General features: G+C 36.3%; 1 protein-coding gene across 3 annotated transcripts in view; it reads right to left on the bottom strand.

The window, feature by feature from the left end:
- The window catches only part of smarca2 (SWI/SNF related BAF chromatin remodeling complex subunit ATPase 2), a 53782-nt gene that overhangs the window by 12304 nt on the left and 25178 nt on the right, over nt 1-16300 (bottom strand). For all 3 annotated transcript variants that reach the window (XM_016501589.1, XM_016501592.1, XM_016501590.1), the window contains exons 24-29: nt 15488-15654; nt 15158-15321; nt 13860-14087; nt 10047-10124; nt 9642-9860; nt 1687-1904 (exon numbers count right to left, since the gene is read on the bottom strand). In XM_016501589.1, coding sequence (XP_016357075.1) covers nt 1687-1904; nt 9642-9860; nt 10047-10124; nt 13860-14087; nt 15158-15321; nt 15488-15654 — 1074 coding nt within the window. The remainder of the gene's footprint in view (nt 1-1686; nt 1905-9641; nt 9861-10046; nt 10125-13859; nt 14088-15157; nt 15322-15487; nt 15655-16300) is intronic.

Here is a 16300-nt window from a genome sequence, read left to right as displayed (position 1 = left end):
TAATTACATATTTGGAATTTTAATTTCATTTAATAATTAATTACGGGTCCTGTTTCCATATTGCCACAGTATTTTGCTGATCAGTTCAACTATAAGTGCTTTGCTAATTTTAATGACAAACATCATCAAGATTTTAATCCTTAACTTTCAATAATGCAATAACATTTTAATTTCATGGTTAGCTCATTAGGGTTTGAGAAGCCAGTCACCTGGGATGGCTCATCAACCAGACATTCCATGACTTTGAGCTAACGGTACCGGTCATAGGCCACATACCAGTCCAACTACTGTCAGATGAATATGATGACACCGTAACGGTCACAAGACCCAACGGAACCATTGCCATCACTTCTATTCTGCCGGGGTTGTACATGGACATGTAAAACCGTTTCTGGAGATTTTTTGCCCTAACCTAAGCCACATACCTTCTATGTAGATATCAGAGAGCAATTTAAAATATTGTATCAATGCATTCTATGGCACCTTTAAATGTCCTAATTGAACTATGGCCTAATCCTGGCTTAACCTAAGCCCTGTCTGTGAAACCAGGCCTATGTATTGTAATTTGACTGTTATCCCTACTCTATTCCTAGTCCCCTAGTGACACACCCAAAAAATCATAAAAAGGGGCATGTATTATCATCATTACTGCAATAATACATTTTTACATGCATAATTTTTTTATTTTAACTCATTAAATACTGAAATTAAATATAAAATTTGTTCTAAAAAAATGCTATAAAATAATTGCACTGACATAAACTACTGTTCAAAAGTTTGGTGTAAGATTTTTTAAAGAAATTAAGAACACATTAAATTGATCAAAACTGGCAGTAAAGACATTTATAATGTTACAAAACTTTATATTTCAAATAAATGCTGTTCTTTTGAACTTTTTATTCATCAAAAAATCCTGAAAAAAAAAGTATCACGGTTTCCACAAAAATATTAAGCAGCACAAATGCAGCACTATCAACACTGATAGTAATACAAATTTTACTTGAGCACCAAATCTAGCATATTAGAATGATTTCTGAAGGATCATGTGACACTATGACTGAAGACTGGTGGAAATTCAGCTTTACCATCACAGGAATAAATTATTTAAAAATATATTAAAATAGATAACAGTTATTATAGACTGTAATACATATTTTATCATATTACTGTTTTTACTGTATTTTGATCGAATAAATGCAGCCTTGGTGAGCATAAGTGACTTCTTTCAAAAACATTTAAAAAAATCTTACAGACCCTAATCTTTTGAACAACACTGCACATACAAAAAAGTTAACTTAAAACACCATAAATACCATACCATAAAAACACCATAACTTTCTCAAGTATATTCATCTAAATTTGTAATTTAAAAATAGCTTTGTGGATATCCTATTTTATATTTTGCATGCACATTTTGCAATTGTAATTTTCACAATTAATCGATTGTTAATCTGAAATGACAATCAATTACTGTATGGACATTCTCCCAAACTGGAATACCTTGATTTTCAATGGTTAACAGTTGTGTTCAGTGAATAAAACAACTGAAAGGGCCAATATGACTGTAAAACACCATGCAGAATGTTTTTTAAACTGCTTCCATTAGATTTGCCGCCTGCAACAATACAGTGAGGTGAGGAATGGACTGCCGATATGAGCCATTTGTGGAAGTTTAACAGCACTTACGCATCTCTGTAATTGATGACTGTATCAATGATGGCATTCATCTGTTTCATCAGTTTGGGTGGGTTTGGGGAAAGCTTCTCTGCTGGAGGACGTCCTCTTCTTTTCTTGGCCTTGTCTCCGTCCTCACGCCTCAGGTCTCTGTCCACGTGTCTGCTACGCTTGCGCCTCTTCAGCCGTATTTCCTCTTCGATTTCCTCCAGGTTGCCATCCTCTACAGCCTGCCAGAGGTCAAGTTCAACAGTTAGGGTCATGTTGGGTAGTTAATAATGTGAAGATACATTTTCAAGGGAAATTATGACACGAAAAGTAAAGAAGATACAATTGTTAATTCCTAGACTATATTCACTGTGTACTGGCAATCCGCACGCAGATGTACGTGGTGATACAATCTATATTTCATCTGCCAAAGAAAATTTGGCCAGGCATGTACAGCATTTGAGACTGAAGCCTGTTCATCTAAATCTACTAAATCAAGTGCTGAATAAAATACATGTCAAATAGACAAATGCCATTGGTGTGATTCTACAAATCCAAATTTCACTGATTATGCTACTACGACAGTGAATATTTTATTTGAGGACTTCACCAACTCCTCACAGGCAGCCATCAAAGCCATGTACATTAGCATACATCTAGAAGTAAAAGAAACTACTGGCTATAGAGAAACTGACAATGGGCCCTGATTATGGATCCATTTGGACTTTCATCAGTCTTACAATCTGATATGATTGAAATCAGCATTTGTGCAGAACTGCTCTTAATTAAATCCACCTGTCTGGCATCTCCTCTCCATCCTGCTCTTCCTTTTGTTACACAGATGGATATAGAGGGATTCTCTCATCTTTCAGTCTCCTCTAAACACACATTTGGCATGAATATTTACAGAGAATGAGTCATTTGCCTTCAGTGAACATATTGTATGGTTCATTGCATTTGTGCTGTTGAGTTTGGCCTAACACCTGCCCCATTGTAAAGCAGAACTATACGAGTGATCCTGCTGGGTTCGTCTGCACAGTGAGATTTTAAACCTCCAAATATGCCCAAGAACATTTGTAATTCCACTACCGAATGAGTAAGACTTAATCGAAACAAAGAAATATACAGTAAATCCAACGACTTCCAGAGACGAATCCACTCTCTTTAAAGCAAAACCCATATACCTGTCTTTATTTTTAGCTCTTCTATAAGATTTTCTCTTCTGAAAAAGCACAAAGGTTGGTTATCATAACGCGGCAGGCTTGATCCTCAGTGCAAAGTCAATCAACACACCTGTTATGCAGCTGAACCAGAGCCCTCATTTGAGCATAATACGAATGCACAGAGCCAGAAATGAACAATGAGCAAACAAACAGACCTTAAAGAGTATCCGCTTTTGAAATCAAAACACTTATACGAAAATATATTAATGTGAGAGTTTCAGTGGTGCAATTATGATTTTGACTCTCTACCAAGATGTTATGAAAGAGGGCCCAGGCCTATATCCTACCCAAAACAGCATGTTTTGGATGAATTCCCAAATTAAATCAATAACTAAATTAATCGTGAGTTTGTATTTGTCATCGCAAGCAAATTCAGAAAGTTAATGCCCTGTTTTAAGAAACATATGCCTTCATCCACTTTCAAGTAGTTATATTAAAGGGGACATCGGATGATCATTTTCCACAAGTTGGTATGATGCTTTAGGGTGTTCATGAAATGTCTGTAACATACTTTGGTTAATATTCCTCGTCATGTTGGGTAGTTAATAATGTGAAGATACATTTTCAAGGGAAATTATGACACGAAAAGTAAAGAAGATACAATTGTTAATTCCTAGACTATATTCACTGTGTACTGGCAATCCGCACGCAGATGTACGTGGTGATACAATCTATATTTCATCTGCCAAAGAAAATTTGGCCAGGCATGTACAGCATTTGAGACTGAAGCCTGTTCATCTAAATCTACTAAATCAAGTGCTGAATAAAATACATGTCAAATAGACAAATGCCATTGGTGTGATTCTACAAATCCAAATTTCACTGATTATGCTACTACGACAGTGAATATTTTATTTGAGGACTTCACCAACTCCTCACAGGCAGCCATCAAAGCCATGTACATTAGCATACATCTAGAAGTAAAAGAAACTACTGGCTATAGAGAAACTGACAATGGGCCCTGATTATGGATCCATTTGGACTTTCATCAGTCTTACAATCTGATATGATTGAAATCAGCATTTGTGCAGAACTGCTCTTAATTAAATCCACCTGTCTGGCATCTCCTCTCCATCCTGCTCTTCCTTTTGTTACACAGATGGATATAGAGGGATTCTCTCATCTTTCAGTCTCCTCTAAACACACATTTGGCATGAATATTTACAGAGAATGAGTCATTTGCCTTCAGTGAACATATTGTATGGTTCATTGCATTTGTGCTGTTGAGTTTGGCCTAACACCTGCCCCATTGTAAAGCAGAACTATACGAGTGATCCTGCTGGGTTCGTCTGCACAGTGAGATTTTAAACCTCCAAATATGCCCAAGAACATTTGTAATTCCACTACCGAATGAGTAAGACTTAATCGAAACAAAGAAATATACAGTAAATCCAACGACTTCCAGAGACGAATCCACTCTCTTTAAAGCAAAACCCATATACCTGTCTTTATTTTTAGCTCTTCTATAAGATTTTCTCTTCTGAAAAAGCACAAAGGTTGGTTATCATAACGCGGCAGGCTTGATCCTCAGTGCAAAGTCAATCAACACACCTGTTATGCAGCTGAACCAGAGCCCTCATTTGAGCATAATACGAATGCACAGAGCCAGAAATGAACAATGAGCAAACAAACAGACCTTAAAGAGTATCCGCTTTTGAAATCAAAACACTTATACGAAAATATATTAATGTGAGAGTTTCAGTGGTGCAATTATGATTTTGACTCTCTACCAAGATGTTATGAAAGAGGGCCCAGGCCTATATCCTACCCAAAACAGCATGTTTTGGATGAATTCCCAAATTAAATCAATAACTAAATTAATCGTGAGTTTGTATTTGTCATCGCAAGCAAATTCAGAAAGTTAATGCCCTGTTTTAAGAAACATATGCCTTCATCCACTTTCAAGTAGTTATATTAAAGGGGACATCGGATGATCATTTTCCACAAGTTGGTATGATGCTTTAGGGTGTTCATGAAATGTCTGTAACATACTTTGGTTAATATTCCTCAATGGTCATGTAAAACAACACCCTTTTTACCTTGTCAAAAACAGCGTCAACAGCGACAATCTCTTCCGTGGGGTGTGTCGACACAAGACACGTGAATATATCTGTATATAGCTCAGAGGTAGTCTTAATCAAATAGCTTAGCTAGCCATCTACATAGTAACCGGCTGCAGATTGAAACAGCTCGCTGGATGACAGTTTCAGACTCAGACAGCTCATGACAGCTTTTCTGAGCTGGCAGACATGGCAGAGAAACCTAACTAAATGCAAAAAAAAAAAAGTGAACATTTCATCCGATGTATCCTTTAAGTTTACTTCACATTTAATCCATTGTACCATACCATTCAAAATGTTGTGGTCTATACGATTTAATTTAATTTTATATTATTTATTTTTTAATTAATACTTGTATTCAGCAAAAATGTATTTATCTGATTGATTGAAAGTGACAATAAAGATATTTATAATATTATAAAAGATTTATATTTAAGATAAATGCTGTTGTTTTGAACTTTCTATTCATAGAAACAAGAAAAAATATGTATTGTGGTTTCCACAAGAACACAATTTTAAACATTTATAATGATAAGAAATGTTTCCCGAGCACTAAATCAGCATATTAGAATGACTTCTGAAGGATCATGTGACACTGAAGACTGGAGTAATGGTGCTGAAAATCCAGCATTGCTATCACAGCAATAAATTTCGTAATATATTAAACATTTTGTAATATATATATATATATATATATATGAGAGAGAGAGAGAGAGAGAAAACTGTTCTTTTAAATTGTAATAATATTTTATAATATTACTGATAATATTTAAACATGAAAAAAATCTTACTTCAAACTTTTGAGTGGAAGTGTACATAAATTTATGTTGTTCACGTTTATGTTTATGTAATCAAAAAGAAAAAAAAAACATTATGTATGCTTTTTAGCACCACATCCATTTTGTGCATTATCCATCAGGTCAGCACAGGGGGCACATCATCCTTTTAAACGCTGTGTCCAGAGCACTCAAATGATGCATCCCATGGCTGAGATCCTGGGTTCAAATAATGGCTGTCTGCAGGGATGCCTCTGGCTGGATTTTAGTAACGCTGAGCCAATAATGGATAACCTCTCTTCCGTCACCTCAACCGTTGTCATGGTGAGGTCACACCTGTGGGTACCGAACTAATCTGAGGGAAAAAAGAGCTCAGCAGCACCTGTGAAAGAAAGTGTGCTCTTCACGTCGTGTGATTGGGGGTGCAGACTTCAATTTCATCGACTGTGTGGCTATGATCTATGGGTTATCAAAACAATACAGAGAAATAAACATACATTTGATCAAAAATAAGGTAAAACCATATTATTGTGAAATAGCATTAGAATTTAATGTAACTTATGAATGTTTATATTTCAGCAGCTGTTACTTAAACACATGATACTTCACATGATACTTCAGAAATCATTTAGATATACTGATTCAAGAAACATTTCTTATTACCAATGTTTAAAACAATTGTGCTGCTTAATATTTTTGAAACTATGATACATTTTGTTTTTCAGGATTCTTGATGAATAGAAAGTAACATTTTAAATGTTTTTACTGTCATTTTTGATCAATTTAATGTGTTCTTGCTAAATAAAGTATTAATTTTTTTTTAAATATGGCAACTTAGGTATAAGTCACAGGAGGTTGGGGACAGGCACTGATTTCCAGGTGGAGCCATATGATGTTTGTAACTCATTTGTAACTAATGAAAAGGGTCCACCAGGCCTTGTGCTGTTTACATGGATCTCATCTTCCTTCTCTCTCTTCTCTTTTTTTTTTTCTTGGATTATCAAATGGTTGCTGTTCTGGAAATATGATCATCTATCTTGTGTTTTCATGACCACTTTGAACTGTCCCAAATCTTGCTGCTAAAAATTGACATTTTGGACAGGAAAGTTTTTATACTGTATATGAAGCTGTATATTGCGTAAAGCATCACATCAAACTCACTCAGGACGCTTATAGTTTCTAAAGTTTTTTTATGCATCACTGTTCATTTTATCCCTGTATGTGGGCAAGAACAAAACATAAAGAACAGTGAAATCGCCCGAAGTAACATGCACTTCTCCTTTGACTTGCCCACACTTGGTTACAGTGTCCCTCAGGAGATGGATTACATGAGCTCCAATTTGTTTATTCCCATTAGCAGTTGTGCCACAGAGTTTATTATCATAAAGTTATCTTTTCTAAACTTTGTTGAGTCACTGGAGATGCCCACAAGTCATCTTAATCTCGCCTCAAGTGGCCAATTCACATTGAAAATTAATGACTTGGCTGTCAGTGCGAATGATCCCTCTTCAGCAGCTGAAGGGAGACTGACCTCTCTCTTGAAACAAACACACACACAATGTAAACCCATTTAGATGTTATATTGCACAATGCAAGAACAGATTTTAGGTTGAAGGCAGACGGAAAATGGCCAGAGTATTTATTTCCCCTAGACTGACGCGTATTCTCTCACACCTCACAACAGACTTCATTTCCCCAACACAGTTGACTGTTAAACTCTGTGCAGTCAAGCGTCAAAATCAATTTGTTGAGCCATTGAGCTGTGTCATAATTTCCTGTGTAAAAGCAATCTTATAGAATGACTTCAAGCATAAGTTACAAAATAAACCATTTTAGGTGTGTGGAGACTATCACACGGTAAACACTTACTCACACTTCCATGGTGCATTTTACTAAAACGTGAGGCACTAAATAAGATTACTTTCAAGGTCCAACTCGCCTGTCATGCCACAATAAAAGCAAGGTAGTTCAGATAGCTATAATCAGATTAAAAAGTGCTCTTTTTCCACCTCATAAAAACTCACAGACCCTATACTGTTGCTCTGAAAGATCTGATTGCCGTGTGTCAAACTTCCTTCCTCTTTCAGTACACTTCTACTCCTCAGTGGCTCTCTGTTTACCAGGAACTGGCTCCACATATAATTACCTCCCTTGCTGCTTTACACCTTCAGCCTCTGTGCTCAAATACAGTTTTGCTCTTGTTACCTTCCAGCCAAACCCTGCAGCAGACGAACCCTCACCAAAGAACAACCGCGATGCCCTATGGAAACAGTTTCGGCACTCATTATCGACCAGCACAATCCACTGGGTAGCTTTGAAATTGTTTAGGAGGACTGTGCTGAGACCGGTTTATGTAAGAAAATGACAGAGGAAAAAGCTTGTTAGAGAGGAGGACAGTCAATTTGTGTCTGGATGGAGAATTAGAAAATGAGCTATTTGGGTTTGGGGGATTCAGTGTAATGCAACTGGGTCAATTGATCGAGTTGAATTGTTACACAGAGATGAGATTTGTCTTGGCTGTTGTGTTGTTGTCTTATCAATCAATTTGTGGTGAGGATTTGTTGTGGAATAACATTTCAAACCCACTTAATACTTTATTTACAGAATCGAACAAGACGCCAGATCATTAAAAACTAGCAGAGGAAACGTGTATTGCTGTTATGTGATGTTCAATCATTATAAGTAGTGAATTTTTTTGTTTCATAAGATGTACTTGTTAATTTTTCAAAACTCAATGAAATTATGTTTTTCTTTTTTGAGTTTTGATTTTGATTAGTTCTTTTGTAGTTCTTTTGTGTTGTTGATTAGTTCTTTTTTGTGTCTCCAGTGATGTCAAACCTCCAAGAATAACCTATTTGATTTTAATTATCAAGTGTTGAAACTGGTAGCTCCATGAATCTCTCCACGCTGTGACTGAAGCTGTAACCTCAGTCAGCACAAATTGACTCGCTCTGATTCTTACAGACCTGTAAACTGAAATTTGATTCATATTCAAATGATCAAATCATACAATGAAGCCAGTGACTTGGACACCCCACCTCAAACTGATCACTGCTATAACAACATCTGGTTCTCTATATCTATATCTACCTTATATATGTCTAGGCCCAGGCATAAGATCACTACACTCTTAATGGTATCTGAGAGTGCTATCAAATTAATCAAAATATTTAATAAATTAATATACAAGGAAAAGGGGATTTTCAGATTTTTTTTTATAAATGATGGCTGTTCCAATTCTGCAGAAATCTGCTGAGCTTTCTGTAGATTATGGAAATGACCGGCTCTACAATTGTATGATCATTGTGAACACTTCATGACTTGTGGCTTCTTGAGGACAAGTTAGTACTTTTCATCTTTAATGTTTTTTGAAGTTCTATCAGTTACCAGTGTTAACTGAAAGTATTAAAAATTGTATTCAATACTTAAAGTAAATATTATATAAATATTAGATGAAAAACGTTAACGAAAATAAGACATGTTGTTTTGGCAACTTACAGAAATAAATAAGATTAAGAATTTACTAAAATTATATACTAAAACTCAAATAAAACAAAAGCTGAAAAGAAAAATATGCAATCAAATTAAAACAACAAAAAAACAAAAGCTAATTAAAAATATTAATGAACACTATTATAGTATACAAAAAATACTACACCAACACTGATCAGCACTAAACCTGAAGTGAAGTAACTTGACAAACTGAACATGACAATTTGGAAATATTCATAATGAGAAGTCATCACTGTGCAACTTCATTCAGCATAAAAAAAGAACATTAGAAAGAGTGGAAGACTACCTGTTGCTATGGTAACAAGAGCTCTCAACATGTGGATGGGATTATGCTTATGCCATGTGTCATTCTACATGTTTGTCATGGACTAAAATATAATGAACTAAATATAACGCAAACAGCATACCCTTAACCACTGCTTTTCCGTCAATGTGTCACTGTAGTCGACATCTCTGCGGTGACGTGATCCACGACCGAAAATCTTTTCATCATCCTCTTCGCAGGTAAGCCGCTCCACCTCAGCATCATCCTTCAGGATCCATGATGGCAACTCATCTTCCTCCATTAGCCGAGGTTTACGTTTAGGGTTGCGCGCATCCTCTCGACGACGGTCTAAATCCATGCGCTAAAAGTGCCATTAATAGATTACGCAAGTTTGAAAGTAATTGGTGAGTTTCCTGTTCTAGTCCTAAATAGATTCAAATTGCACAAAAACATGAGGCTTTCTTTTCAAAGAGACAACAATTACTGTGAATCACCATGCAAGGGACTATCTGTGCAAGTAGCAAATTTTGTGTAATTTCAGTCTTACCATGAAGAGCTCAAATTCGTCCTCATTTCGAGCAATCATTTGATTGAGAGTTTCATCATCTGGAATTTCATCTTCCTCCTGGTATCACACACATATGCCAACAAACACAATTAGGACACATTTATTTTGCGAGTAGCATTTTCATATCTGGCAAAGTGGATTTTTTGCCTTAGACAATTTTGATTGTTCAAATCATAATAGCACCAGAACAGGCACAACATGACACCTAAGAAATGCTTTGTTCTGTTCCTGTAAGTAATTCAGCTCAACTTTACTGCACTCCGGGGCTAGTCTACCAAAATTGCATGGCTTTTCCTTAGTCTTTGTCGCACTCAAAATCAATAGAAAAACAGACATTGGTCTCAGCTGAATTGCATTCTCTTATGGGTCAAAGCATAATTTATGTCAGCGATAAACTGCAATTTGTTGAACAAACTGCAGTGACATTATAACGAGACAGACAATGAATGATGAGTTGAGCAAAGGAAAAAAAATCAATTCATCTACAGATCACCATTTTATTCTTTGCAATTGTGTACCAATACGTAAAGCTGACATATAACAATGTTTAAATATTTTGAAGCAGCTGTAAGAGCTTTTTTGTGGTTGTAGTGGGTAAAGTTGTAGCAACCTGCTATTATATGATGTTTGCAGTAACTTAGTTTGTCCTTTAACGTTTTCTTTTAAACCATTAAAAAGGTTGAACTAGAGGAAGTTAGCTCATAAGCACCAGAATCACAAAAATCATCACAGGGTATCTGCAGGTATCAGCTCTTCCAATTTAAAACTTTTTAATACCAATGTCAAAACATCTCCAAAAAGTTTTAAGACCTGCACATCACTTCCATCAGGTTTTATGCGAGCACAAGAAATCATCCTGCTCAAAAGAGATATATACGAATGAAAAACTGACCATTTTCAAATTTCTGGGTTTAAATAATCTACTGTATAACAGGGTAAACTTCCACAGAGGTATATAGGCATTTATGTAGGCATTAGGATTATGGCTGTCAGAAGAGACAGTGATGTAAAATTTACCATTACTCCCTCAGCAGCTGTATTCTAAACCCCTTCACAGCTGTATTTGTTTTGTTTATATTTGTCTGGAATTTAACATATAAAAAAAAATATAAAAAAACTCTTTTTGTAATATTAACATTGCACTGAAAATCTACAATAATAACATTTTTATCTGGGAATACAAATAGTAATATAACAAGAGAAATATATATCTGACTCCGGTCACACTTTATTTTAAGGTCCAATTCTCTCTATTAACAAACCATTAACTATGACCTTTGCCTCAATAAACTCCTAATTTGCTGCTTGATTAATAGTTAGTAAGGTAGTTGTTAAGTTTATGTATTGGGGAGGATTAGGGATGTAGAATATGGTCATGCAGAATAAGTGCTTTATAAGTACTAATAAACAGCCAATATGTTAATAGGCATGCTAATAAGCAACTAGTTAATAGTGAGAATCGGTCCCTATACTAAAGTGTTACCCTGACTTCTTCTGAATTGATTGTTATGCATTAGACGTTGGGGCTTTAATTTTTAACAAAACAAAAAAAAACTGCAGGAAGACCTATGTTTAGCTAGCAACAGTTTTAAATTCACTCATTTCAAATCATGCTGTAAATCCCTGCCCACAAAAATGTTTGAGATTATTCTAGCATAAAAACAAATTGAATCTGGTGAGTGCTGTGTTCTAACTGTGGTTTTTAAGCAACTCGAACTCACAGCAAAGGCAGAGATAGAGTTTGTGTGGAGAGGCATGTCCTGTGAACCGAGCCACTCTAAAACATTGTTTGAAGTGCTCTAGATGCTCTAAGTGCAAGACAGTGACATGATTTTATGATTTCAAAAAACAATGAGCAAAAATAAAATCTAAATCCTCATGGCTTTGTTGGTTAAATTGCATTTTAAGACCTTTGAAACATAGACTTAAGATATTTTGATTGTAATTATAGCCTTAATTTTACATTAAGTTAACTTTGTAATAATAATTTTTACATAAGATACACATTTTTAAGACTTTTTAAGGATTTGGAGACACCTTGCATCAATTAGAAATGGATATGATTACATACTACTCAAGATTTATGGAGTAAAATATCTGTAATTTAACTGTAAACATTTAATATAAAATGGGCTAGTTCACCCCAAAATGAAAATTCTGTCATCATTACTCTCCCTCATGTCAATCTAAACCTGAATGACTTTCTTTCTGTGGTGGAACATTAAAGAAGAAAGAACATTATTTTGAAAAAAAAAACAAAAAAAAACTTTTTTTTTTGTTTTTTGTTCTGTTCATAATATCCAAACATACTTCAACTGTTGTTTTCCACATAATAAAGAAATTCCCACAGGTTTGGAAAGACATGAGGGCGAGTAAATTATGACAGTTTTCATTTTTGGGATTTTACTATCCATTTAAAGGTGCAGTAGGAGATATCTTGGAAAATGCTAGCTTTAGCCTGATAGAACTGAAAGCGAACATCCCATCCTCCCTGCAATCGCCGTCCAAAGCCACGGCCCCGAACGCATGAACGCTCACAGACCAGAAGAGACAACATTACTACAACAGGCTACATCAGCTGTTCCCAATTCCAGTCATCATTCTCTTCTAACGAGCTGGTTATCTGAATCAGGTGTGTTAATTAAGTGAGACATGCAAAATATGGGGAGGCGCGAGGACTGGAATCATTCCATAATCATGGAATCACTGGGCTACATCATGTGTCATTCTTTACAGTACAGTTAGTAAAATTACTACAACTTTATAGTACAGTTAGTAAAAGTACTACAATACCAGAAAGGAAGATCGGTTTGTTGATGTTTGACTGCCATTCTCGCTCTGTCTGCACAGCATGCGTGAACGCGCTGATGACGTATCCTGTCTGTGCGAACCGGATGCGCAGAGGTATGCTAATACATACGTTGACAGGCAGGTAGGAAAGCCAATTAAAACGCTCGGACCGAGCGTTTTGATTGGATGAACATTTCTTGGTCCTACGCCTTCCACAGAATATATAAATACAGATAAATACATTTAGACCACTTAACTTAATGATTGCTTTTGGGATGTGAAGAGATTTTCAACCAGCATAACAAAAAACATTTCTGAAGACAATCACCTATTGCACCTTTAATGCTTTTCATTTTGAATAGTCTTTGTTACATATTTTTTTAAAGATCAGCTGACTGCAATCCGATCACTGAAAGCCCCTCCATAGAAGACAAGGCTCAGCTAAGTTGAAATGCATCTAGTTGTTCAAGCCACATACATAAACTTTACTCCTCCCAAAGAGGCATCAGAGTACAGAAGTTTGAAAGCCCCGCAATCCACACACATGAGTGAGCAATCATGTATGGAGAAACCATGAAACTCAAACACTAATTGCTATGTGGGCTGATGAGAGCATTCCACAGAAAATTTCACCACCTGGTATTTGCATCAACTCGGAAATGAACTCTGTTATATTAGCATATTTATATTTGTGGGAATAGTAGATTGGATTTATATCCATTTTGTGAAAACACATTTATGTGGAAAAGTGGAACTTGAATGCGCATAGCCAATTGGATAGTGATCCGAGCGATCAAGTGACTAAGCATAAATTGGCCCAAAAATACAATCACATGTATGCTTTCATACTGGCTAATAAATGAAAAAAAAAAAAAAAAGGCACTTTTTGTTTTTGGCCCTTTTTTCCAATACTTTTCACCTCAGTGCATCACTAGATACAATTTGCCAGTCTAATTTAGTCAGAGTGAAACATTACTGCCATCTGTGCCTAAAGTGGCTCACCTCATTCTGTTCCTCGTGCTCCAGAATAGCCTGCAGGAAGGCTCTGCGCTCATGGCTGGAGGACTTCTGATCAAACATGCCTGCCTGAATGACTTTCTGATCAACATTCAGTTTATACTTGGCCGCCGCTAAAATCTTCTCCTCCACACTGTTAACAGTGCACAGACGCAAAACGCGTACTTCGTTCTGCTGGCCGATACGATGGGCTCGATCCTGGGCCTGCAAGTCCTGGTGATTGAAACCACAGTTGTGTGTGATTAATATAGTTATATCAATTACAATCACAGTGAGAGAATGCTATTAAGAGAAGGCACAGTGCACTCTTTCTGACATGTTCTTTAGAGAAGGAAAAATAAACACTTCAAATTGGCTGAAGATCGCTGTTGTGCTTTATGTAGAGGCAGATGGAGGAGCAATTTTAGCATTTTCTGCTGAAAATGCGTGGGGAAAAAGTTCAAACTTCATAAAATACAATAGATCCAACCACCCAACACCACCTCCATACGAATTAAAATATATAAATGAATAAATAAACCAACAAATACATACTTTTTAAACTTTACTTCAAAATCTATACTTGTCCATGGTTATTTGGAAAAACTGTTGTGGTGTTAGATGCTATACTTCAAAACTATTTTAAACAGCCTTTTGCTTATTATTTTGCATGTAGCTTTTATTGACTCATATTAACTGAGAGACTACATGTAATATTTGTACTTTAAAAAATTATTTTTTTCCCCACATCCAGAACCATTAAAAAAGTAAACATTTAAATGAAGAAATTTAGAAGTACACACTACTGTTTAATTGTTAGGGTTTGGTATGATTTTCAAAAAATACAGCAAAAACTGTGAAATATTATTACAATTTAAAATAACCGTTTTTTTTTCTTTTAAATATACTTTAAATTTTAATATACTTTAAATTAAATTAACATTTTGTTTCCAAATTCTTTGATAAATATAAAGTTCAGAAGAACAGAATTTATATGAAATTGTCTTTACTGTCACCTCTGATCAATTTTCAGCATTATTTTTTAATTATCAGCATGCATTTTTTCTCAATTTTCGGCAATCATCCTTGCTGAATAATAGTATTCATTTCTTTCCAAAAAGATGTTACTAACTCCAACCTTTTGGACAGTATTTTATGTTTTTCCTTTTACCTCAACAAGGTGTATCACGCATACTATAAGATGTCTAGAACTCTGATCTGGAGATGACAGATCACTGCCGAACTTTTAACAAGCCATACGACTGTCTAGTTCCTCTCTAATCACATTAGTGATTCACACAAACCTGGTGGGGGTTCCAGTCGCTGTCAAAGATCACAACGGTGTCTGCAGCTTGCAAGTTGAGGCCCAGACCTCCTGCCCTGGTGCTCAGCAGGAAGATGAAAAACTGTGAGCCTTCATCATTGAATTTCTTTAAAAGCATTGCACGATCTTCACACTTCGTAGTTCCTGGAGGACACAACCAGCAGCAGGCATGTGTTAATGAAAGAGAAAGGGCAGTCTATTAATGTGATCACACTCATTGTAAAAGTGGTGGACTATCAATTGGAAATCCCCAGAATTGAGGTCCTAAAGGACAGGAAAACATTAAAGGAGGAATGCACTGATTACTGACCATCCAGACGCAAATAGAGGAAGTTACGGAAGGCAAAATAATCCTCCATGATGGTCATGAGGGTGGTCATCTGACAGAACAGAAGCACTCTGTGATTGGTGGCCTTCAGCTTGGGCAGGATGCGGTCCAGTAATTCAAACTTGCCAGAAGCGCGGTACAGGTCAGGGCTAGGTGGACAAGAAACAAAGCATGTCTAAAATGTCAACACCTTCATCATGGTGCACCTCCACTCTCTGGGTCATCTAACGCAGGGGGCCTGCGGTGTGTTTAATTATCCATATTTGACATGAATGAACACATCATGGTAACTCTTAAGGTTATGTAACACTCAATTTGATCCGTATTCACTAGGAGTGGGACAATAAATCGAAGTGCCGATTTATCGCGATATTTCCGGCCGCGAGACGTTATCGATACTCTGGCATTAAGTATCGATATTTTTTTAAACATACAAAAGATCTAAATTCATACATACACTGTGGCTGTTTATCACTTTGGCTTACCGGAGCGGTAGTACCTCCAGACTTCTTGTGGTGGCGCTTCCCAGATTGCGGATGGTCAGATGAACGGAAATTGTAATTCACAGCAAAGAAGAAATACGAGCGTAATGGTAGACCAAGGCTGCATTCCACTCCACTTTTAGACACGCACTCGCGAACTTCCCTAAGCACTTCCCCTCGGGGGAATCCCCGCTGCATTTTGAAGTGCGTTCCACTTCGTGAAGTGAACGAGGGAAGTTTATATGGACAGACCCTCGACCCTTCGATTTTGACCGAGGGAGCGAGTCTGCTTCATATGCACACTTCAGGCACA

Source organism: Sinocyclocheilus anshuiensis, unplaced genomic scaffold (assembly GCF_001515605.1).
Source record: "Sinocyclocheilus anshuiensis isolate Anshui unplaced genomic scaffold, SAMN03320099.WGS_v1.1 scaffold983, whole genome shotgun sequence".
NCBI classification, from domain to species: Eukaryota; Metazoa; Chordata; class Actinopteri; order Cypriniformes; family Cyprinidae; genus Sinocyclocheilus; species Sinocyclocheilus anshuiensis.
Note: the sequence above shows the minus strand (reverse complement) of the source record. Positions and strands in the feature narration are given on the sequence as shown.